Source organism: Notolepis coatsorum, assembly GCF_963971535.1.
Source record: "Notolepis coatsorum genome assembly, chromosome: 12".
Lineage (NCBI taxonomy): Eukaryota > Metazoa > Chordata > Actinopteri > Aulopiformes > Paralepididae > Notolepis > Notolepis coatsorum.
In genome coordinates, this window is record NC_140176.1 from 31,968,919 (window position 1) to 31,993,918 (window position 25,000).

The following is a 25,000-nucleotide window of genomic DNA, read 5'->3' on the forward strand; positions in this document are numbered from 1 at the left end:
GGGGTGGTGGGCAAGGGGGGTCCCGGGTTACAAGGCCTCCCCCACTGCGCGCGCTGTGCAAACAACTGCAGTTTGACGTCCAGGCCGCCGCTCTCCTGACCACATTCAAACAGCTCAGAATATATGTCGGTCGACCCTTTTTTATATATTTTTTTGGGTTCGCTTTTTTTACTCGAGTTTCGACATTTGCGGGGAAAGGCCATGTATTTTTTCTCCCCCCACGCTGGACGTCTGCCACTCGTAGTTATGAAAGACACGCTTCAGGAACGACACAAATCATCCCTTTGTGATCCGAGATCATGCCACGGATATGTTCCCTTCTCCCAAGAAAACTCTCATCAGAGTTTTGGGTGAATATGGCCGGTGCCTCACGCTGTGGCCCCGCTTCACCCTGAGGGGAGAGCCGTGATGCTTTATTAATGGAGTCTGTTGACCTTTTTGAGACGTCGCCATTCCAACTGCAAAATTGCCAACATGCTGTGGTTCGCAGACCTTATGGCAATTACATCTGTAATGTCTTTCAGGCCTCTTATCAGCATAAACACATTGATTATTTTTTTGGGCAAAGGCTACTTGTCAAGAGAGATCAATGCAAGAGAGTGACATGGCCAGAGTACAAGGCTCTGTGGTTATTCTTTTGCACGCCGTTGCCAGAGGAGATAATATGCCAACTGGACTCCAGTTTCAAATAAACAAAAAGTGCTTTCTGTGTTGGAAATATTTCATGCTGGCTCCGGTCCCCCTCGGCCTCGCTTGGCCCTGCTTCCACAGAACTAGGCTAGCGGTTGCTTTAGGGAAATAGAGCTCCTACGGTTTGACTTCACGGTCTTGTGCTACGGGCTAAACAGCTGTCGATTGAACAGAATAATGCCATGCCATAATGCAATCCCACTGGTTTGTTTGTACAACAATTGTGCAACGTGGTGGAATGTGATGTACAACACCAGGCTGTATGTGACCGTGGGGGAGTCAGTCACACAGCGTTGCTGCTTGTTAACCAACAGGGCTGAGGAACCTGAAGCCGGCCAGACATCCGGTCCACGAGCAGGTGTGTGTGTTTCAGGAGTCATGTGGAGGAACAGCGGGGGGGGGGGGTCTGAAGTGGGTGACAGAAGATGGAGGAGGTGGTAGTGGTGGCGGTGGTGAGGGGGGAAGTGGAAGTGAGGAGGAGATAGTAGTGAGGAGGTGGTAGACGTGATGAGGTGATAATTAGGAGGTGGTAGTGAGGTGGTGGTGGTATAGAGGAGGAGGTGGTAGTGAGGAGGAGGTAGTGAGGAGGAGATGGTAGTGAGGAGGTGTGGTAGTGAGGAGGAGATGGTAGTGAGGGAGGTGGTGGTAGTGAGGAGGAGGAGGTATAGAGGAGGAGGTGGTAGTGAGGAGGTGGTGGTAGTGAGGAGGAGGAGGTATAGAGGAGGAGGTGGTAGTGAGGAGGTGGTGGTAGTGAGGAGGAGGAGGTATAGAGGAGGAGGTGGTAGTGAGGAGGTGGTGGTAGTGAGGAGGAGGAGGTATAGAGGAGGAGGTAGTGAGGAGGAGGTGGTATAGAGGAGGAGGTGGTAGTGAGGTGGTGGTGGTAGTGAGGTGGAGGAGGTAGTGAGGTGGTATAGAGGAGGAGGTAGTGAGGAGGAGGTGGTATAGAGGAGGAGGTGGTAGTGTAGAGGGGGGTTATTTTAGGGCCTGTTATTGGATGGATTTCAAGGCCAAGCTATGACCAGAACCCCATGTGTGATATGTTTAAGCTCTGACACCTCCATTGGTTTACTAAACACATGCACGCACGCACGTGCCACACACACACACACACACACACACACACACCACACACACGCATGCGCACACACACACACACACACACACACCACACACACACACACACCACGCACACACACACACACGCACACACGCACACACACACACACACGCACACACGCACATGCGAGCAGACCCATATATTTTGTATCCCACACTCAAGGTGAACGTGAAGGTGTGCAATTAAAGGAACAAATCCTTCACAAGAATTACAGCTGGTGTTTTTCTTGGAGTTTTTTTTTATGGAAGACCAAAATGTAGGTCAGTAGAGAGGAAGGACGCTCTTTGCATTCCCAGAAAACCCCAAGAAGGCAATATGATCCCTTCGTGTCCGACCAGAGCCGAACCTGACGAGAGAGAGAGGGCATTTCAGAGGAGGCAAAGTGAAACGAAGCCTGGAGTCCAGACCCCTCGCTAGTCACACACATGGAAGGTATTACTTAAAGAAAAACAGCTTGCGCTTTTGCATTTTTCGAATAACCCTCAATCTTGAGGGAAAATAACTACGGTCGACCGGTGGAGTGCAGCTCAGCTGACAGGCAATCAGAGGGTCCAAGAAACCCCACTTTTAAAACAACAGCAGCACATCAGCAACTCCCTCGAAACTACAGTCGCTTTAGAAGACAGAGGATCACTTCATTGTCAGTCTACACACGGTTGCCCCCTGGAGTACCTCTGGAGTCCAGTGCCTTGCTCGAGGGCACTTTCGACAGAGATACTGTGTATAATACCAACTACCCTAAAACAAATTGAGAAAAAAAAGAAAATAACTACTAACCTCCTTACTGTCTTTTACTATTATGCACTTTGCTACTAAGTAATCTACCTTGCCTATACTACCTATGATGCTAGTATGTCTATACTACTATGCACTCAACACTGTAGCACCAAAGTTCAAGACTGTTGCCATGAACAATCTTACTGACACTTAGCTGCCATAGTTGTACCCTTCCTTGTGACTGTTGTACACAACTTCTAAGTGGCTTTGGATAAAAGTGTTCAGCTAAATTACTATGTGAATGTACCTTGCAGTCCCTCCACAAGCTTTCATCTGGACCGGTTTAGCCGTTCTTTAGAGGCTCTGGCCCAGCGGACTACACACGGTTAAAGGATCACGCCAACTTTTTGGGAAATTTAGCTTATTTGCCATCTACCCTGGAGTTAGACAAGCAGATACATACCCTTTTCTTCTTTGTGCATGCATTAGGCTTAGGGAACAGCCACACTGTTAGCCTAGCTTAGTGGCATTCACTGGAAGTAGGTGTGCCAGTGTAGCCTAGTCACGAAATACACTCCAAATACAACTCAAAAACGTTCCTGTAAACATGTTGTGACCTGTGTATGTACCATGTGAAGAAATAAAAAAAAATGTATTAGACATTTTCGTTTTCTAAGCAGATATATACTCGAAACTTTTTTTGCCAAACCACTGCTGCCTGGGTGCAGTGATTTCATCACCTCAAAAGCCGCGTTTTTCACTGTATCTGCTTGTCTAACTCCAGGCTAGATAGCAAATAAGTAAATTTCCCAAAAAGTTGGCGTGTTCCTTTAACTTGGCATCGAAATGCTGGGATGCATCAATCATTTTCTCTGTGGATTAATCGACTTATCCTCCCCGTTGGTCACACACACACCATCACAATGCACCAGCACCAGTGTCACCAGCTCACCGGTGCCTAGAAAGGTCTAGGACCCCTGTCTCTCCGGTATTGTCTCCTGGGGCGTCCTGGGGTCCTCAGCGGGCTAGCTGCTGAAGGCTCGGTCAGTCACACCAGCGCAGAATCGCGTTCACTTCCCAATTCCTGTTGATTGGTACAGCATGGGAAGCAAGTTCGCTTCCAGGTTAAGAATATCATCAGGGCTTGACGTTGACACCTGCCCACCTGCCCAGGGCTAGTGAAAATGCTGAGTGGCTAGTGACTTTGGAAAACCACTAGCCACAGTGGCTAGTGAGCCAAAAAGTTAACGTCAAGCCCTGCATAGGTGTGTCAATGATAATGTTCACAGCGTTTGGAGCAATAATATAATTGCTAGGTTCAACACAGCCAAGGCATAGGTGTGTCAATGATAATGTTCACGGCGTTTGGAGAAACAATGTAATTGCTAGGTTCAACACAACTCTTCCACATCTACACCCTCCATCTTGTCCCAGTCAGCCGTTGCCCCAACTGGAGCTCCTTTTGCGGCTGAGTCACTGGTCGCAGGCAGTAGTAAACAATGGAGTCAACAGTCAGAAGCACAGTTGTACAGTTGGCGTGTAGCAGTATGATTACAATGATACTGTCCCCAGCAGGGGTTAGTGAAGAAGAAATTACCTATATTTATTACTTTTTGGGTGGGGGCGCGAGTGCAGGGATTCTTTTGGCTAGTGAAAATGCTGAGTGGCTAGTGACTTTGGAAAACCACTAGCCACAGTGGCTAGTGAGCCAAAAAGTTAACGTCAAGCCCTGAATATCATGCTTTGCTTTGTTCGCTTTACTTTGTTTGCCCTGGTCATAGTCCCAGGTAGCCCCGTCACCAGCGTTTCCGTTAGCCGGTAATTACCGGTATTTGACCGGCAAAATCTGTTGAAGTCCGACATATTTAATCTCTCCGGTCATAATGTCCGGTGAAAATAATTCCCTCTAAACACAATTAGATTATTTGAATTGTATTAAAATAGGCAAAAATTAAATAGCCTATGCGATGAACGAAACAATCATTACGTTTGTCGTTGCTTCACCAAGCAGCCGGTCTAATGACATCCTGCTGTCAGCGCGAGCTGGCTGCTGATATATTTACGTGAAGCATGGCTTGGCAGGGTGCAGTACTCCAATTCAGCCATTGGCAATTCAGCTGTTGGGTGGGGGCGCTGCTGACACCGCTGCTCTGCCTGCTCCATGCTTCACGTAAATATATCAGCAGCCAGCTCGCGCTGACACAGCGGTGTCATTATTAGACCGGCTGCTTGGTGAAGCAACGACAAATGTAATGATTGTTTCGTTCATCGCATAGGCTATTTAATTTTAGCCTATTTTAATACAATTCAAATAATCAAATTGTGCTTAGAGGGAATTATTTTCACCGGACATTATGAGCAGCACCAAGTCGTTGGGAGGTGGAGATATACATCACGGCGCAAACCCACGATAATGTTGCCGTCTCTCTCTGCCAAATTTCTCAGTTCTTCGCTTGATATAATTAATACAAATGTCCAATATAACGGAATTCGTTAGCTCATAAAAATGTGATTATAACAGACTGCTGTTTATTAAGGTCGGGCAGACTGCCCACCGACACCTCAAGTCGGCAGCAGCACGAAGTCTCGAGGGACTTATTTTATTTGGAATATATTAATGACTGTATATACGCAAAAGTAGCCTAGTTTTAAGTTAAAATATTATAAATGCCTTGATGATGTCATTCTTTATATATGTCTATCAATTGTTTTTAAGCTCAATAAACTCTGACCGGAATTTATCCCATTTGTCCGGTAGATTGAAATCTACCGGACACTCAGACCTGCAAAAAAAAATTCTAACGGAAACCCTGCCCGTCACATGTGGACAGGGAGCGAAATTAACTTTTTGACTCACCGGCCAGTGGCGGGTAGATGGGAAGAATCTACCCGCCAAGCATATTTCTTACCTGCCAAATTTTGTTTGATAAAAAAAAAAAATTATATAATCATACTTGTAGTTGTATTATCTGCGAGACATCGCCACCACGCAATAAGTCAAAATGCTCGCTATCTGCAAACAGCTCCACTGTCTGTGTGTATACTTGAGTAGCCTCCAGCTCCAGCAAGGATTCTTCGGCCCTGCAGCTAGACCCTATATTCAGCTAGACCCTACATTCAGCATGCAAGGATTCTCCGGTGATGCAGCTGGACCCTATTGCCAATAGTATTGGTATAACGTTACGGTTCTTTTGTCAAATCACATTCAACATGCCCTCAGCTAGAATACGCATTCAATCAATGTTATAAGACATTGATATCAGGAGCTATCTGTAGCTACTGCTAGCCCGGTAGATAACGTTAAGACAATTTAGTTTACTGGGACAGACAGATCTAACGTGAGCTAGCTAACGTGCTAGCTAACGAGGGAACGGAGGTATTATGCACTCGAGTCGACTATTGCTGGAGCATTTGTTGATATCAGCAGCTATCAGTAGCTAGCCAGCTAGATACCGTTAGACAATGCCTCGTCATGTATTAAACTAAAAGTGAATAGTTGACTGGGTCATTGTTTAAACAGTAACGGTAGCTCATGGAGGTCCGCTCTTCTAGACTAGAGCAGACTGCCTGTGTTGACACGAGCACTGCGAGCAGAAGCCCTTAGCCATTAGTATCCCGCTGCAGGGCTGGGCGGATATGACTCGTTGCCACGTCTTCTTTCAAAATAAGAGTATCATACGAACCTAATTGTTGCTAACTGCCGGAGCCATCGATATTATTACTGGAGATGCGCTTGGGGCGGAAATGAGACCCGCACAGATTTTCAAAATAAGAGTATCGTTATGAACTTGATTGATTACACGCCACACGGCGGGCAGCCCTCTAAGTGTCAAGCGCCAAAGGTAAAAACTGAGCGCCCCTGGCGGGCGGCGGGCTTTAGTTTCGGTCCCTGCATGTGGACCTGTGATTGGCTATTCAACCCGCCTGGGACTGATAGAAGAAACAGCTGTGTTTGAAGTAGGGCTGGGCGATTCGTTGAGTTTCGATGTCAAGTATGATTCTGGCTTCCCATGATCATGAAAACAAGATAAAAGAGATACAACCATTATTATTGCCACATGCCGTGTTGCTCTCATTCTGTCTTGTGTTATAAATGCAGCGCACCCTTCTTTCACAGCGGTGCACTCCACCCCCCACCCCCCCAAGCCTAGCCCAAACAGTAGTTTCAGGGTTTCAGTGTTGAGAGGGAGGAGGGAGGAGCCACAGCGCGTTTCTCCAGTTATTTTGAAACATCTTTGGTTACTTGTAGAATATGACAGAAAGGCAGCCTTTGGTCAAGAAGAAAGGTAAAACAAATTCAATCGTTGTCAAATTAATGATTAATCGTGTTTAATAATCGTGATTTGCGTTTCGGATCTATGGAGGACATCTGGGAACAAGCGCTCTGGGAACAGCCTGTCACACAACCTGTTCCTGGACAATGGAACAGCAGCATCCATTTCTACAGCAGTGTTCCTGGACCAGTACTAGGGTTGGGTACCTTTCACATTTTAACCGATACCGGTACCGGTACCTGTGAATCGATACCGGTACCTAACGGTACCTTTTTTCTGTACTTTAGTCTCTAAACATTTGATCTACCTACCTCAGTTGTATAAAAGAAATTTCAAACTTCAAATGATTTATTATCATTATTATTTATTTAGAACAATTTGTTAATATATATATAATATATAATATTGCAGCGAGCGTTGTCTGCATCTAGCTTTGTAAAGTGAAACAACACTAGGTAAGCGTGTATTGTGCGTGTGAGCGGCACACTTCATAGGTTTCGTTTAGCGGTAAACGAAACGTTGACGTCGTCGGACATTAGGTCGGTACCCTTAAAAGTACCTGACTCGGTACCCATCCCTAACCAGTGCCACACTAAGCGCTGCACAATGGAACAACAGCATCCATTTTTCAGTATGATGGATCACCCCGGTCGGAATCAAACCCTTGACCCTGGTGGCGCCGGTGCCATGTTCGGAGCACCGAGCGCTCGACACGACCGCGCTCTGCCAACGGGACAGCAGCCAGGAGGACTGCAGCTGTGTGTGATTAATGGAACTGTAGACGACATCATATCCTGTATGACCCATTTCTTTCCCCCCCCCCCCTCACCATCACAGCATGCAAGGAAACCTAGCGTGGTGAAACACCGGTGTAACCGAATCGTACCGAGGCATATATCGTGTTCAAACCTCATAAACCCACGTTACCTGTCGCTCCACTGTAATCTATCCCGGGTCGTTCTCATGTCAAAGACCCCCCCCCCCCCCCCCCCCCCCTCCAAATTGGCCATGGACCCCCGTTTTGAGAATTCCATCATTGTCCGTAAGACATGCCGATAACGAGAGGGGAGAGTGAAAACAGAATCAAAACAGTTGTTCGTTCGAAGGAATTATAAATGGGGGCGACAGTGGCTCGGGAGGTAGAGCAGTCGTCCAGTAATCCGGAGGTTCCCGGTTCGATTCGATCCTTGAGCAAGACACTTAACCCCCAATTGCTCCCGATGAGCAGGTTGGCATCTTGCATGGTCGCCTCCGCTGTCGGTGTGTGAATGTGTGAGTGAATGGGTGAATGTGAGGAACAAATTGTTGCACCATTTACAATTGACCATAAATTAAATCAAAATCACATTTCCTGGACCACCCCCCTCAAGGACCCCTGGGGGTGGGTGAGAACCAATGATCTATCAGATGAAGCAGAAATGGATGTTTAAGGCACTAAGGTTATGTCTTCCCCTGCAGGTGTGGGACATGGAGCTGGAGAGGACGGCAGAGGAGTGGGCTGAGACCTGCTTGTGGGAACACGGCCCTGCCAGCCTACTGCCCCAGATCGGACAGAACCTGGGCGCGCACTGGGGCAGGTACATACTGCACACGGACACACTTCACATTAGGGCTGCACGATTAATCGAAAAAATCGCGATCTCGATTCATAGACCTATGCGATCTCATTTCTAAATGATGGTGATTTTTTTAAATTAAAATTATTATTTTTTATTCTGACTTGAGTTATTTTGTATGTTACAAGACACTTTTAAGTTTAAGTCAAGGACTTTCATATATGTTATGTTTACGTTTAAAGGTCATGTGTCTTATAAATGGCCTTTTCCAGTGTTTAGCATTGTTTCCTAGCAATGGGGGTATATATCAATGTGGTCTGTGTCGCTGCTAATCCTCATTTTGACTCATCAGTCTAGTCTCGAGTTCACAAGATCCTCCCTCACTCAACTAAGCCGTTCTGATTTGACTGTTTGTTGTAGTCACCGCCCACAATCAACAATTTGCTCAACAACAGCTAGAGCGAGTGGAATTACTTCCTCAAACAGGTTGCGCGGGTGCCGACAGAGAGAGAGAGAGAGAGGGATACGGAGCAACGGGAGCATTTACACACAAACTCGACTGTCTGTGTGTTTTCGGGAGGCATCTCTCCTCTCTCTCTCTATCCCTCTCTCTGTCTGTCTCTCTCTCTCTCTCTCTCTCTCTCTCTCTCTCTCGTTCTCTCTCTCTCGCTCGCTCCTTCTCTCTCTCGCTCTCTCTCGTATGTAGTGAACGGAATAGCAAGACATGTCCCCTTTAAGTCAAGCACTTTGATATATGTTATGTTGTCTGTTTAAGAAAGAGTGCAATAAATGATTTTATTGAAAAAATAAGAATCTCGTGAGAGAATCGCGATCTCAATTCTTAGAGAGAAAAATCGCCGTAAACATTGCGCCATTCGGAAATAGGTCCAAAATTAGATATTCGCAATTTCTAGTGCTTTGAAATGTTCTCTATCTGTTTCCTTATTTGCTAAATTTAATACGACTTGTAAATGTGTTAATTATTGTTATATTGTCCGACAGTATATATTCCGACGCAGTGGAAATAACTAAATTTGCCTCGGAGGGGTGTGGTTAAATACCCGTTTTCCATTTCAATTGACTAAATGATACAATTCATGATTTATCTTAATTAAACTGAGACTCATATGTCTCGGCTAATTTTCTGTGAAGAAATCTAGCAGTGATCTAGCAAAGGTAAATGGCAAATATTAACTACATATGCTGTCTAGATTGCTTGTAGTTGAGATACAGTTAACATCTGCTAAGGATGTTTTAAAATCCCAATAATGTTGTGGGTCTAGCAGACCTGTGAACACTGGGAAAGTAACAAAAACACAAACAACACACTGGACAAGGTTTAAAGGAGAACACCACACAAGGGTTAAAGGAGAACACCACACAAGGGTTAAACGAGAACACCACACAAGGGTTAAAGGAGAACACCACACAAGGGTTAAAGGATAACACTACACAAGGGTTAAAGGAGAACACCACACAAGGGTTAAAGGAGAACACACAGGGGTTAAAGGAGAACACCACACAAAGGTTAAAGGAGAACACTACACAAGGGTTAAAGGAGAACACTACACAGGGGTTAAAGGAGAACACTACACAAGGGTTAAAGGAGAACACTACACAAGGGTTAAAGGAGAACACACAGGGGTTAAAGGAGAACACCACACAAGGGTTAAAGGAGAACACTACACAAGGGTTAAAGGAGAACACTACACAGGGGTTAAAGTAGAACACCACACAGGGGTTAAAGGAGAACACCACACAAGGCTTAAAGGAGAACACAGGGGTTAAAGGAGAATACACAGGGGTTAAAGGAGAACACCACACAAGGGTTAAAGGAGAACACTACACAAGGGTTAAAGGAGAACACTACACAGGAGTTAAAGGAGAACACCACACAAGGGTTAAAGGAGAACACTACACACGGGTTAAAGGAGAACACCACACAAGGGTTAAAGGAGAACACCACACAAGGGTTAAAGGAGAACACCACACAGGGGTTAAAGGAGAACACCACACAAGGGTTAAAGGAGAACACTACACAAGGGTTAAAGGAGAACACCACACAAGGGTTAAAGGAGAACACCACACAGGGGTTAAAGGAGAACACCACACAGGGGTTAAAGGAGAACACCACACAAGGGTTAAAGGAGAACACACAGGGGTTAAAGGAGAACACTACACAGGGGTTAAAGGAGAACACCACACAAGGGTTAAAGGAGAACACCACACAAGGGTTAAAGGAGAACACTACACAAGGGTTAAAGGAGAACACTACACAGGGGTTAAAGGAGAACACTACACAAGGGTTAAAGGAGAACATTACACAAGGGTTAACGGAGAACACACAGGGGTTAAAGGAGAACACCACACAAGGGTTAAAGGAGAACACTACACAAGGGTTAAAGGAGAACACTACACAAGGGTTAAAGCTCTATAACCCATATTTCCTAACCAGTGATGTTGTTGGTGTTAGAGCCCTTTCTCTGCATCATCCATGCTGTTCCTCACACTGGCTCCGGCTAGTTAACCACTAGTTAAACACAGGCTCCGGCTAGTTAACCACTAGTTAAACACCGGCTCCGGCTAGTTAACCACTAGTTAAACACAGGCTCCGGCTAGTTAACCACTAGTTAAACACCGGCTCCGGCTAGTTAACCACTAGTTAAACACAGGCTCCGGCTAGTTAACCACTAGTTAAACACCGGCTCCGGCTAGTTAACCACTAGTTAAACACAGGCTCCGGCTAGTTAACCACTAGTTAAACACCGGCTCCGGCTAGTTAACCACTAGTTAAACACAGGCTCCGGCTAGTTAAACACAGGCTCCGGCTAGTTAACCACTAGTTAAACACCGGCTCCGGCTAGTTAACCACTAGTTAAACACCGGCTCCGGCTAGTTAACCACTACTTAAACACCGGCTCCGGCTAGTTAACCGTCAATGGGATCAAATGGTTTGTTGGAGCTGACTGAAGTGACTGAATACTCCACAGTGCACAGAAGCTAGATTTCAGATATATTGCTATATTGTTGTTATTATTTTCTTAATTATCTTAATGTTGTCTATATTGCATACTACTAGATTCCTGGTAGTTTGTTGAATAAAGTGGATCCTGATTGTGATTGTAGGTTCCGCCCCCCTGCGTTCCATGTGCAGGCCTGGTACGACGAGGTCAAGGACTACTCCTTCCCGTATCCTCAGGAGTGTAACCCCTACTGTCCCTACACATGCTCCGGCCCGGTCTGCACTCATTACACACAGGTAGGCGGCGGACCATACCACTTCCACTGGGGGCGGGGGTGTCGGAGAGTTTGCACCTTTTACAATCTATAACCTGCGAATATGGAATGAATACAAAGAATATCCAAGACAATAACCGTTTGTGTTGAGTTTGATTGCTGGAGTATTTCGTCTTGTCTGTCCGGTCTTATCTATCCTTTCTTATCTATCCTGTCTTATCTGTTCTTTCTTATCTATCCTTTCTTATCTGTTCTTTCTTATCTATCCTTTCTTATCTATCCTTTCTTATCTATCCTGTCTTATCTATCCTGTCTTATCTATCCTGTCTTATCTGTCCTGTCTTACCTGTCTTATCTGTCCTGTCTATCTGTCCTGTCTGTCCTGTCTCATCTGTCCTGTCTTATCTGTCCTGTCTTACCTGTCTTATCTGTCCTGTCCTATTTGTCCTGTCTTATCTGTCCTGTCTTATCTGTCCTGTCTATCTGTCCTGTCTGTCCTGCCTTATCTGTCCTGTCTATCTGTCCTGTCTGTCCTGTCTCATCTGTCCTGTCTGTCCTGTCTGTCCTGTCTTGTCTGTCCTGTCTGTCCTGTCTTATCTGTCCTATCTATCTGTCCTGTCTATCTGTCCTGTCTTATCTGTCCTGTCTATATGTCCTGTCTTATCTGTCCTGTCTATATGTCCTGTCTGTCCTGTCTCATCTGTCCTGTCTTGTCTGTCCTCTACGCAGCTCGTTTGGGCCACGAGCAGTAGGGTCGGCTGTGCGGTCAACGTATGTTACAACATGAACGTCTGGGGGCAGATATGGGCCAAGGCCGTCTATCTGGTCTGCAACTATTCCCCAAAGTGAGTTCTTTTTTTTCTTCATATGTTTATATTCAGAGTTAATTATATTGTTTACACTGTTTATTTTTTTCATATTTTTATATTCAGAACTAATTGGATTGCCTATATTTATGTCTTTCTACTATTACCGTGCCTATACCTGTACCTCCCCTACCCCCTCCCCCATGCTGGTATGATGTCCGAATTTCCCCAAGGGGATCAATAAAGGAATATCTTATCTCATCATATCGTATCATATCGTATCGTATCGTATCGTATCGTATCTAGCTTTGCATCACTTTTCAAGCCCATGCAGAGGCACCAGCAGTGGTTTTCTGTGTCCTCTTTGATGAGGAAGGCGATGTTGGTCTCAGGTTTCCGATGCGACCCCTGGAACACCACTGACCAGGCCAAAAACATCTGATTGGTTATTGATGCAGGGAGGAGCTGATGTTCTTGGCCTGGTAAGTGGTGTTCCAGGGGTCGCGTCGGAAAACTAAGCCCACCACCGTGCTCCTCGTCAAAGAGTACACACAATATGCAGAACTACCTGCACATCAGAGGATTTAATTTCTTTAAAGATTCAGTTTAAAGCTGTCGGTGCCTCTGGGAGTCTGTGGAAAACCTTTGATTAGATTTGATTACATTACATTACATTACATTACATTAGATTCAAATGTATTGTAATCATACAGCACAAGTGTTATACAACGAAAATAAGTTTGTCATCCAACCAGAGTTCAAATGTAACAGTAAAGTGCATAATTATTAGGGCTGTCAAAGTTAATGCTTTAACTTTGGAGATTAATAAAAATGTATTAAGCATTAAAATAAATTAATCTAGATTAATCTATGGAGTGGAAAATCTTCAATTTTAGCGCCGCGGATATAAGAAAGAGGTCTAGCTGAGTCAATGTTGATGGTTTTGTTGAACATTTGTATTTCACAGGAGAGAAACTGTATTCAAAGAAAGCTGTTAAAATAGTCTTTGAATCTAAATATACTTTCTTTGTGTTGATTTTACATTAATTCCATGATTTTACTCAAGTAAATATCTGTTACAACTTACAAGCTTCGGTCTTAAGTAGAAAAATGCTATTTTTAATCTAGATTAATCTAGATTAATTACAGAAAATTGTGAGATTAATTAGTAAAAAAAAATGTATCTATTGACAGCACTAATAATTATACAACTTTTTTTTCCGATATACAATGTACATGTGATTAAACTGGGTATAAAATATATACATTTGTACTACTGAGTAATAGTGCAGATGTATGTACAACACAGTTGTAGTATTAATATGTACAGTGATACAGGTATAAAGACACTATGGTAGTAAGTCGTACTGGCCAGCGGGGTAACTGGTAAGAGTAGGTAAGGGATATGTACAGATATAGATATAGTATCTACAGATATGTAAAAAGGATTATTTGCAGGTATGTACAGACCGATGTGGATAGATATATATATACGATGCAAGGGGTTATCACGTGATGCAGAGCTTACGCTGGGCAGGTAAACTCTTCCTGAAGTTGCCTACTGCAGCTTTAATACACAGTGTGTGGGGTGGATGGGGGTGCGGGTGGGGTTGGGCATCGTTTGGATTTGAACGATTCCGGTTCCGGTTCCGATTCTCCGTATCGATTCCTGTTCTAAACGATTCTCGCTTCCGATTCTTTGAGGTGCAGGTCAAAACAGGTCACAGCTTATTTCGCAGGAGATTCTTTTATTTTTTGAAAAATCAAAAAAAAAATCATACTATTCACATTTTCAGTTGACTTGATACAGTTTAATTTGGTTGCTGTACTGTAACTAGGGTATTAATTAACAAAGTTACAATTTTTTTTTAAATAATAATAATAAAAAATTAAGAATCGAAATTAAGAATCGAAATGCAAATATGTCCAGAACCGGAAGTTAGGAACCAGTTCCTATTAGAACCGGTTTTCGGTGCCCAACCCTAGGTGGGGGTCAACGTTTCTATAGAAACACACTCACTGAGTGTGTTCTGTCCTTAAAGGTCTCTATAGAAACACCGTCCTTCAAGATCTCTATAGAAACACTGTCCTTCAAGGTCTCTATAGAAACACCGTCCTTCAAGCTCTCTATAGAAACACCGTCCTTCAAGGTCTCTATAGAAACACTGTCCTTCAAGGTCTCTATAGAAACACTGTCCTTCAAGGTCTCTATAGAAACACCGTCCTTCAAGCTCTCTATAGAAACACCGTCCTTCAAGGTCTCTATAGAAACACCGTCCTTCAAGCTCTCTATAGAAACACTGTCCTTCAAGGTCTCTATAGAAACACTGTCCTTCAAGGTCTCTATAGAAACACTGTCCTTCAAGGTCTCTATAGAAACACTGTCCTTCAAGCTCTCTATAGAAACACTGTCCTTCAAGCTCTCTATAGAAACGCTGTCCTTCAAGCTCTCTATAGAAACACTGTCCTTCAAGCTCTCTATAGAAACACCGTCCTTCAAGCTCTCTATAGAAACACCGTCCTTCAAGCTCTCTATAGAAACACTGTCCTTCAAGCTCTATAGAAACACCGTCCTTCAAGCTCTCTATAGAAACACCGTCCTTCAAGCTCTCTATAGAAACACTGTCCTTCAAGATCTCTATAGAAACACTGTCCTTCAAGCTCTCTATAGAAACACTGTCCTTCAAGCTCTCTATAGAAACACTGTCCTTCAAGGTCTCTATAGAAACACTGTCCTTCAAGCTCTCTATAGAAACACTGTCCTCACGTCCTGTTGTTGTTCTGTGTGTCCTAAACAGGGGGAACTGGTTGGGTTATACCCCTTACAAACATGGCAACCCGTGCTCCGCCTGTCCCCCCAGCTACGGAGGAGGCTGCAAGGACAACCTCTGCTACAAAGGTGTGTGTGTGTGTGTGTGTGTGTGTGTGTGTGTGTGTGTGTGTGTGTGTGTGTGTGTGTGTGTGTGTGTGTGTGTGTGTGTGTGTGTGTGTGTGTGTGTGTGTGTGTGTGTGTGTGTGTGTGTGTGTGTGTGTGTGTGTGTGTGTGTGTGTGTGTGTGTGTGTGTGTGTGTGTGTGTGTGTGTGTGTGTGTGTGTGTGTGTGTGTGTGTGTGTGTGTGTGTGTGTGTGTGTGTGTGTGTGTGTGTGTGTGTGTGTGTGTGTGTGTGTGTGTGTGTGTGTGTGTGTGTGTGTGTGTGTGTGCGTGCGTGCGTGCGTGCGTGCGTGCGTGCGTGCGTGCGTGCGTGCGTGCGTGCGTGCGCGTGCGTGTGAGAGAAAGAGAGACACAAAGAGAAACTGCAGCTAATAACTCGTCGTATATATATATTCATTTTGACATTTTGTTTGGTCTCTCCTTGCAGACGACGGCTCCAACTCCCATCAGGAGGAAATCGAGGAAAACAACTTCATAGAGCCCGAGGCCCCCCGCGCCCCACAGAAGCCCCGGCCCCGGGCCCCCAAGCCTGACAGACCCGAGACCCCCAAACCACCCGCCCCTGCCCCCCCCACCAGACCCCCGACGGAGGGCCTGGAGAGGAATGAGCTGGTCAACACACAACAGATGTGTAAGACGCCATTTTAACTGTTTGTACTGGATCCAGTTTCCCAGAATAGGAGTGGGGGGGTGGGGGGGGGCACTGGTTCTGGTTTTAGAGGTACCGGAAGGTGCAGGGGGCACAGCGGAGCAGCATTGCTCAACGCGGGGTTCGGCGTCCCAGGGGGTCCTTGAGGGGGAGTCCACAGAGTCCCCAGGTTAATTTCAACTCGTAAGACACTGAGGCTCCCCCTCATGGAGTTGTATTTAACACAACACAAGGATTCAATGTCCCCCGATGACATCACTGTCATCATATTCAAACTCATCTACTCTCAAGAATTTTTCAAAACTTTTGTTCAACTCGTAAGACACTGAGGTTACCCTCATTTACAGCGACAACGAGCTTACAAAACAAGACAATTTATCAGCAATTTCATACATATAGGCTCAATAAATAAGAATAAACAAAGAATCAGCTAAGACAGTCGACACACAGTGGTCAGAGATCATACTTTTAAATGCAGCAAGAGAAGGAAGAACCTTCAGCTTCAGAGTCAGTTGGAGGACATTCCAGGTGTTGGAAGCATCAAAGGAAAGAGCAGTTCTTCCTAGTTCAGAGCAAACTGGAGGAACCCTAAGAACCAACCAGTCATTTGAACGTGTAGAATAGCTTCCAAGATTCCATTCTAACAGTGTTGTGATGTACAGTAAGTGTAACAAATACAGTGCAATAGTAATATACATTGTACAGGTGATTAGATCAGATTAAGCTGGATATAAAATATATACTGTAAATTAGTACTACTGAGTAATAGTGCTAATCAGATGTATGTACAGAGTTGTAGTATTAATATGTACAGTGATACAGGTATAAAGACACTATGTTAGTAACTAGTAAGTCATACTGGCCAGCAGCGTAACTAGTAAGAGTAGGTAAGGGATATGTGAAAAGGATTATACAGTATGCAGGTATACAGACAGATGTGGATAGATGTATATACGGTAAGAATACATACGGTACATACAGTATTATTGTACATGCTATCATACAGAGTTATATGGGTTATATGCAGGTGTATAAGTAGGTATATAGAAGGATTACATGCAGGTATATTCAGAGATATGGATATATATATATATATATGCGGTAAATATAAATACATAATAAATCTGAGGGCAGAATGATACACAGGGAGCAGTTTAGTTTCACTATTTAGTTCACTGGATGGAAAAACCAATTAGAGAAGATATCGTGCAACACTATTCTGATCACAGGGTTCTCTCTCCACTGTTCAGCTACCCGGTGGAATTCTGGATTTAATCACATCTAACAACCAAAGAAATCCTCTTGATTAGAGACAAAAGTTTTGATCAGAGTAGGGCTTGAGAACCACTGGCGTGTGGAAATATATATATAAATATACAGCACGGGATCCAAAAGATCAAAACCAAGAGTGGCATTCGTGTTTCATAATCAGGTCAAGATTGAGGCACTCTGCAAATAGCTCTCTGTCTTTTTTATCGCGGATCAGGAGGAGACGGGTGTTCCGAACAGGAACCGTTTTCCTGCCATTTGCTGCAAAGTGCCTTGATGTTCTGGAGCCTTTTATAGGTCAACTCCCTGATTAGCGCTCCCGGGTTCCGAAGGGCTGTAATTAATATTGCAAGTCACTGTTTGGATCAGGGAGGGGAGAGGGTTCTTTTTTAACCCCCTGTTCTTCTTCGCTAGCTGTGATCTGCTTAGTGTGTGTTAGCTTGTGTGTGTTAGCGGATGGGGAGGGGGGGGGGTTAAGGGTGGGGGGTGGCTGTGGTTTTTAAATGGCTTGCTCTCTCTTGTGGAAGTGGCCTGCTCTCTCTCTCCCTTGTAAGCTGAGACAACTCCTCGTAGACCAGCTGACCACTCCCCCCCCCACCTTAACCCAGGGCTGGATGGTAAACGAAGTACTTTTACTCGATTACCACTCTTCGAAGGAAAGATCCGATTTGTCTTTTACTCCACTGCTACTATTTATCTGAACCATGCAGTTACTAGTTACTTTGAGGGAAAGGACTTTGTTGGGGGAAAAAAACATGTGACAAATCGATAAGAAGGATGCACTTTAGAAGTTGAAAAGATCAACTGACGTTCCCTTTGGAGGTCAGTGCATCAAACATTGAACACTTTTATCAAAAAGGAAGGTGCAAAAAAATCTTGAGTTATTGTGAGTAAGGGAAGGTCACACATTCTGAACTCACCCTTTAACCTCTTAACAATCGCCCCCAAAAGTGGTAATTTTAGTTTTAGATTTTGAGGACTGCATACCTTTTTTGCAAACCAAAATACTATACGTTATACTTATAGCACATGCATGAGCCTGTGCCATCTTTTGAAAGATGACATTCTGAAGTTTCTGATACAATAAAGAAAATTCACTTTTAGTGCTTGTGAGGTTTCTGTCCTTGCCTTCTCACTCGTTCTGTTCCTTTAACCACCCTCGCTTTGTTTTCATTCATTTTTTCTGTCAAGTATTTCAATTCCCTCGTTCACACGTTTCTCCCCGCTGACGTCATCTGAGACGTCGCTGATTGGTTCCCTCACTTCCCCACGCTTTTCAATCACATTCCCCAGCTGTCACTGCCTTTCAATCAATCGATCCCTCATTATTTATACCCCGTTTTCCCCACCCTAAGTTGTTGGTTCGTCTTGATTTGTCGCTGGATGTTTTTCCCCGTTGCTTCTGTTTCACTGTGCTAATCTCCAGGAAATTCCTAGAAGCCTTCGCTTGGATACCTGCTCCGTGGCGCGCGCTCGCCTCCACTTTGTTCCTGTTCCTTTTACGCAGCTCGTCTGGGTGAGTTTTTCTAGATTGACTGTCTTGACCTATTTCCAATTTTCGTGTGTAACCTTTACACTGAAGTCTACCACCTTTTTGTCAGACAGTCACTCACCCAGCCTTTATCGTTTTGCCCTATCCTTTATGGAATAATATTTTGGGATCTTCCACCTCCCACTGTGTATTTTACACGAAGATATTATTTCACATTTGGACTGTGTTTGGATTTTTGCTCACTGTGTATTTACACGAAGATATTGTTTCACATTTGGACTGTGTTTGGATTTTTGCTCACTGTGTATTTACACGAAGATATTGTTTCACATTTGGACTGTGTTTGGATTTTTGCTCACTGTGTGTTTACACGAAGATAGTATTTCACATTTGGACGGTGTATGGATTTTGCTCACTGTGTGATTACATGAAGATATTTCACTTGGGCTGTTTTTGGAATATTGCACATCACTGTGTTGTTTAACACGAAGAATATAACACCCTGTCCTCCAGCTCGTTTCAAGTCTGCTCTGTCACTGACCCGTTCCCTCTCTCCCTCTCTCGGTCTTGCACAACATCTGAGAGGTCCGCCGTGAGAGTCTGCAGAGCGGTACAGAGGTCTGCTCCTGCTTCCCAAGACTACCCTTCCGGGAGAAGCTGCAGAGCAGCAGAACTTTGCCCCTTGTTCATTGTACCTGTTCTTGTTGACCTGCTTTCCCTGTTTCACTTATTCATATATCAAATAAACAAGCCCTCGTATTTGGCAACTCTGAATCCTACTCTCTTGTGTCGTTAGCGTTTGGGGTCGGTGTCAAACCATAACATTACGAACCAACCATGACGACCCCAGCCGACACAGAGGGGGTCAGAACCGCACTTGCATTTCAAGTCGAGTTGACCAGGGATCACGGTCTCCAACTAGAGCGGGCTGCGGCTGCGGTGCAGAACCTCAGGGACCAGGTCCTGCCTATGCAGGGTTCAATGGCCGCTATGGCGGGACAACAGTCCGAGATTCTCGCCCAGCTTAACTCGCTGGGCGACGCCGTTAATACTTTTCATCTCTCACACCCTCCAGGAACATTCCCCGCAGCCCCAGCAGATCTCGCACCTCGGGAACCCCTTCTCTCCGTCCCACGGCTGTTTGACGGTAATCCCGAGGAGTGTGCCACATTCATCATGCAATGTGAGTTGGTTTTCCGTCATCAGCCAAGCCGTTTTTCAGCTCATGGGTCCCGAGTGGCTTATATAACCAACCTACTTTCAGGCCATGCTGCCCAGTGGGTCACATCCTCCTGGGCAATGGAAGCAGATTTTTTGTTCTCCTACCCAGACTTCGTGGCGGAGCTCCGCAGAGTGTTCCACCATCCAGCCCGAGGTCTGGACCCTGGAGCCCGGTTGGGGACCTTCCGGCAAGGGAGCAGCAGGGTGACGGACTATGTCATGGAGTTTCGACTGGCGGCGGTGGAGAGCGGATGGAACGAACCTGCTCTTCGCCTAACCTTCATAAGGGGGCTCAGTGACGCAGTCCGGGACCAGCTCGCTACCAGGGAGGTGCCCGACTCCCTCGAGGAGCTGTTTAGCCTTGTCATCCGTATTGACGGACGCCTCCTGGAGAGAAGGCGCGAGAGGGCCCGACTGTCACCTCCTGAAGCACCCCGGACTCCTGGACGCCCCGTCCCCAACACTACTGTGGGTAACAGGCTTCCCCGTCCGGTGCGCGAGGAGGAACCCATGCAGCTGGGACGCTCTCATCTGAGCCAGGCGGAGCGTCAGGCAAGGCTCAGGTCCGGTCTCTGCCTCTACTGCGGAGGTGCGGGACACCGTATCGCAGACTGCCCTACCCGGCCAAAAGATCGGGCTCACCAGGACCCCAGGAGATCCTGGTGAGCCGTTTTTCCCATTCCCAGCGCCGCGCACCACCTGACCATCTGTTGAGCGTCACCCTGGCCTGGGGGGACCAACGTGCCACGGTGGAGGCCCTCATCGACTCTGGGGCAGACGAGAACTTCCTCGACTTCGAGTTTGCCACCCAAGCCAACATACCTCTTGAGGCCCTTGTGAGGCCCTTGGAGATCTTTTCGTTGGACCAACACCGCCTGGCCGACATCTCTCAACGGACCGGCCCAGTCTTGCTGACCATTGCTGGGAACCACGTAGAGAGGATCCAGTTCCTCATTACCCAATCCCCCCTTGTCCCGGTGGTCCTGGGTAGGCCCTGGCTCGCGCTGCACGAGCCCCACATCGCCTGGGTCTCCGGTACCATCAGGGGCTGGAGCTCCTCCTGTCACGCCCGCTGTCTACAGGCGGCGTCTTGTCCCCCGCCCCGGAGACCGGCTGGTGAGTTGCCCCCGGATCCCTCGTCCGTTCCTCCCGAGTACCACGACCTCATGGAGGTATTCAGTAAGACCAGGGCTCAGTCCCTTCCACCTCACCGCCCCTATGACTGCGCCATCAACCTCCGCCAAGGGGCTCCCCTTCCCGGCAGCCGCCTCTACAGTCTGACTGCCCCGGAGAAGAAGGCGATGGATCTCTACATCTCTGAGTCATTGGAAGCAGGACTCATTCGGCCTTCCTCCTCCCCGGTGGCGGCCGGGTTCTTCTTTGTTGGAAAGAAGGATGGGGACCTGCGACCCTGCATCGACTATCGTCAGCTCAACGAGATCACCATCAAGAACAAATACCCCCTACCTCTCATGAGCTCCACCTTCGAGCCACTGACCCAGGCCTCGTTCTTCACCAAGCTGGATCTCCGAAGTGCCTATCATCTTGTCCGTATCCGTGAGGGCGATGAATGGAAGACCGCCTTCAAGACCCCCAGGGGCCACTATGAGTACCTTGTGATGCCGTTCGGTCTCACCAACGCCCCGGCGGTATTCCAGGCACTCATGAACGATGTCCTCCGTGACATGCTGGAGGTGTTCGTGGTGGTGTACCTGGACGACATTCTTATCTTTTCCAGGACCCTCGAGGAACACATCCTGCATGTCCGCCGGGTGCTGGAGCGCCTCCTCCACAATCGGCTCTTCGTCAAGGCGGAGAAGTGCCGTTTCCACTCCAACTCCGTCGACTACCTGGGCTTCATCGTGGAGAAGGGCTTGACCCGAGCGGATCCTCGCAAGATCCAGGCTGTGGAGGATTGGCCGGAACCCACCACTCGGAAGGAGCTACAGAGTTTCCTCGGGTTCGCAAACTTCTACCGAAGGTTCATCCGGAACTACAGCCAAGTGGCGGAGCCTCTTACCAAGCTGACCTCCCCCGCTCTGCCGTTCGACTGGTCCCCAGCGGCATGCGCTGCGTTCCGCTCCCTCAAGAGAAGGTTCACTTCCGCTCCTATCCTGCTCCACCCTGACCCCAAGAGACAGTTCATCGTGGAGGTGGACGCCTCGGATTCTGGCCTGGGCGCTGTCCTATCCCAGCGTTCTCCTTCCGACCAGAAGGTACATCCTTGCGCCTTCTACTCGCGTCGCTTCCTCCCCGCCGAGAGGAACTACGACACCGGCAATCGGGAGCTACTGGCGGTCGTGGCGGCTCTGGAGGAGTGGCGTCATTGGCTAGAGGGTGCCGAGGAGCCTTTTACCATCTGGACGGACCACAAGAACCTAACGTTCATCCGCGCTTCCAGGCGCCTCAACGGTCGGCAGGCGAGATGGGCCAGTTTCCTCAGTCGGTTCGACTTCTCGCTGACCTTCCGCCCCGGTTCCCGCAACACGAAGGCCGACTCCCTGTCCCGGATGCACTCCAAGGGGGCTCCACCCTCTGAGGACCCATCTCCCATCATCCCGGAGGCCCGAGTGGTTGGAGCCATCACCTTGGGCATCGAGGGTGTGGTGAGGCGTGCCCTACGCTTCCAACATGCTCCAAGCAACGTCCCTAGGAGCCGTCTCTTCGTCCCTGACTCTGTCCGGTCCCAGGTACTGCTGTGGGGCCATACCAGCCGGTTCGCCTGCCACCCAGGCGTCCATCGCACGTTCTCCTTCCTGGCTCGTCGTTTCTGGTGGCCCACCATGCGAAACGACGTCAAGGAGTTCGTATTGGCCTGCGCGGTCTGTGCCCGCAGCAAGGCCTCTCACCAGGCACCCTCCGGGCTCTTGCAGCCACTTCCCGTTCCAAGCCGTCCGTGGTCACATGTGGCGCTCGACTTCGTCACTGGACTACCCTCCTCCCAGGGGAACACCTGCCTTCTGACCGTGGTGGATCGATTCAGCAAGGGGGTCCACCTCGTGGCCCTCTCCAAGCTTCCCTCAGCAGCCGAGACGGCGGACCTCCTGACGCACCACGTGTTCCGCCTTCACGGTTTCCCCCAGGACATCGTCTCTGACCGGGGGCCCCAGTTCACCTCCCAGGTTTGGCGGGCTTTCTGCAAGGGATTGGGGGCAACGGTCAGTCTCTCCTCCGGCTACCATCCCCAGACAAACGGGCAGACGGAGAGGATGAACCAGAGCGTGGAGTCTGCTCTTCGGTGTGTGGCAGCCGAGAGGCCGGCATCCTGGAGTCGTTTCCTTCCCTGGGTTGAATACTCGATCAACTCAATGGTCAGTTCCGCCACCGGCCTCTCCCCCTTTGAGGCCTCCCTAGGCTACCAGCCCCCTCTTTTTCCCGCACTGGAGACGGAAGTGGCAGTTCCCTCCGTGCAGGTCCACCTCGACCGCTGCCGTCGCGTTTGGGAGATCACCAGGACCGCGCTGCTCCGGACATCTGAGCGCGCCTGTCGTGGTGCCGACCGGCGCCGGGTTCCCGCGCCGACTTACCGTCCTGGGCAGAGGGTGTGGCTCTCCGCGAAGGACCTCCCGCTACGGTCCTCGGCCAAGAAACTCAACCCTCGCTTCGTCGGTCCTTTCGAGGTCCTGAAGGTACTCAGTCCGGCGGCCCTGCGCCTGAAGCTTCCTGCATCCATGCACATCCACCCCGTGTTCCATGTCTCCCGGGTTAAGCCCGTCTCCCTCAGTCCCCTTATGCCTCCGGCTCCTGATCCACCGCCTCCTGTGCTAGTGGATGGTCACCCCCAGTGGCAGGTCCGCCGGTTGATGGGCGTTCGTCGGCGGGGCCGGGGATTCCAATACCTGGTGGACTGGGAGGGTTACGGCCCTGAGGAGCGTAGCTGGGTCTCCCGGCAGCTCATCGTGGATCCCGGCTTGATCACCGACTTCCATCGGGCCCATCCTGACGAGCCGGGTCGGCCTGGTCGCCGGGCGGCTCCCGTTGAGGGGGGGGTACTGTGAGGTTTCTGTCCTTGCCTTCTCACTCGTTCTGTTCCTTTAACCACCCTCGCTTTGTTTTCATTCATTTTTTCTGTCAAGTATTTCAATTCCCTCGTTCACACGTTTCTCCCCGCTGACGTCATCTGAGACGTCGCTGATTGGTTCCCTCACTTCCCCACGCTTTTCAATCACATTCCCCAGCTGTCACTGCCTTTCAATCAATCGATCCCTCATTATTTATACCCCGTTTTCCCCACCCTAAGTTGTTGGTTCGTCTTGATTTGTCGCTGGATGTTTTTCCCCGTTGCTTCTGTTTCACTGTGCTAATCTCCAGGAAATTCCTAGAAGCCTTCGCTTGGATACCTGCTCCGTGGCGCGCGCTCGCCTCCACTTTGTTCCTGTTCCTTTTACGCAGCTCGTCTGGGTGAGTTTTTCTAGATTGACTGTCTTGACCTATTTCCAATTTTCGTGTGTAACCTTTACACTGAAGTCTACCACCTTTTTGTCAGACAGTCACTCACCCAGCCTTTATCGTTTTGCCCTATCCTTTATGGAATAATATTTTGGGATCTTCCACCTCCCACTGTGTATTTTACACGAAGATATTATTTCACATTTGGACTGTGTTTGGATTTTTGCTCACTGTGTATTTACACGAAGATATTGTTTCACATTTGGACTGTGTTTGGATTTTTGCTCACTGTGTATTTACACGAAGATATTGTTTCACATTTGGACTGTGTTTGGATTTTTGCTCACTGTGTGTTTACACGAAGATAGTATTTCACATTTGGACGGTGTATGGATTTTGCTCACTGTGTGATTACATGAAGATATTTCACTTGGGCTGTTTTTGGAATATTGCACATCACTGTGTTGTTTAACACGAAGAATATAACACCCTGTCCTCCAGCTCGTTTCAAGTCTGCTCTGTCACTGACCCGTTCCCTCTCTCCCTCTCTCGGTCTTGCACAACATCTGAGAGGTCCGCCGTGAGAGTCTGCAGAGCGGTACAGAGGTCTGCTCCTGCTTCCCAAGACTACCCTTCCGGGAGAAGCTGCAGA

General features: G+C 47.6%; 1 protein-coding gene across 1 annotated transcript in view; it reads left to right on the plus strand.

The window, feature by feature from the left end:
• crispld1a (cysteine-rich secretory protein LCCL domain containing 1a) overlaps window positions 1-25,000 on the plus strand; it is a gene marked incomplete at its 3' end in the record, with an annotated part of 51,906 nt that overhangs the window by 19,182 nt on the left and 7,724 nt on the right. Inside the window, exons 3-7 of the mRNA XM_084326224.1 lie at window positions 8,257-8,375; window positions 11,481-11,613; window positions 12,321-12,436; window positions 15,196-15,296; window positions 15,756-15,959. Of these exons, the coding sequence (XP_084182350.1) occupies window positions 8,257-8,375; window positions 11,481-11,613; window positions 12,321-12,436; window positions 15,196-15,296; window positions 15,756-15,959 (673 nt within the window). The remainder of the gene's footprint in view (window positions 1-8,256; window positions 8,376-11,480; window positions 11,614-12,320; window positions 12,437-15,195; window positions 15,297-15,755; window positions 15,960-25,000) is intronic.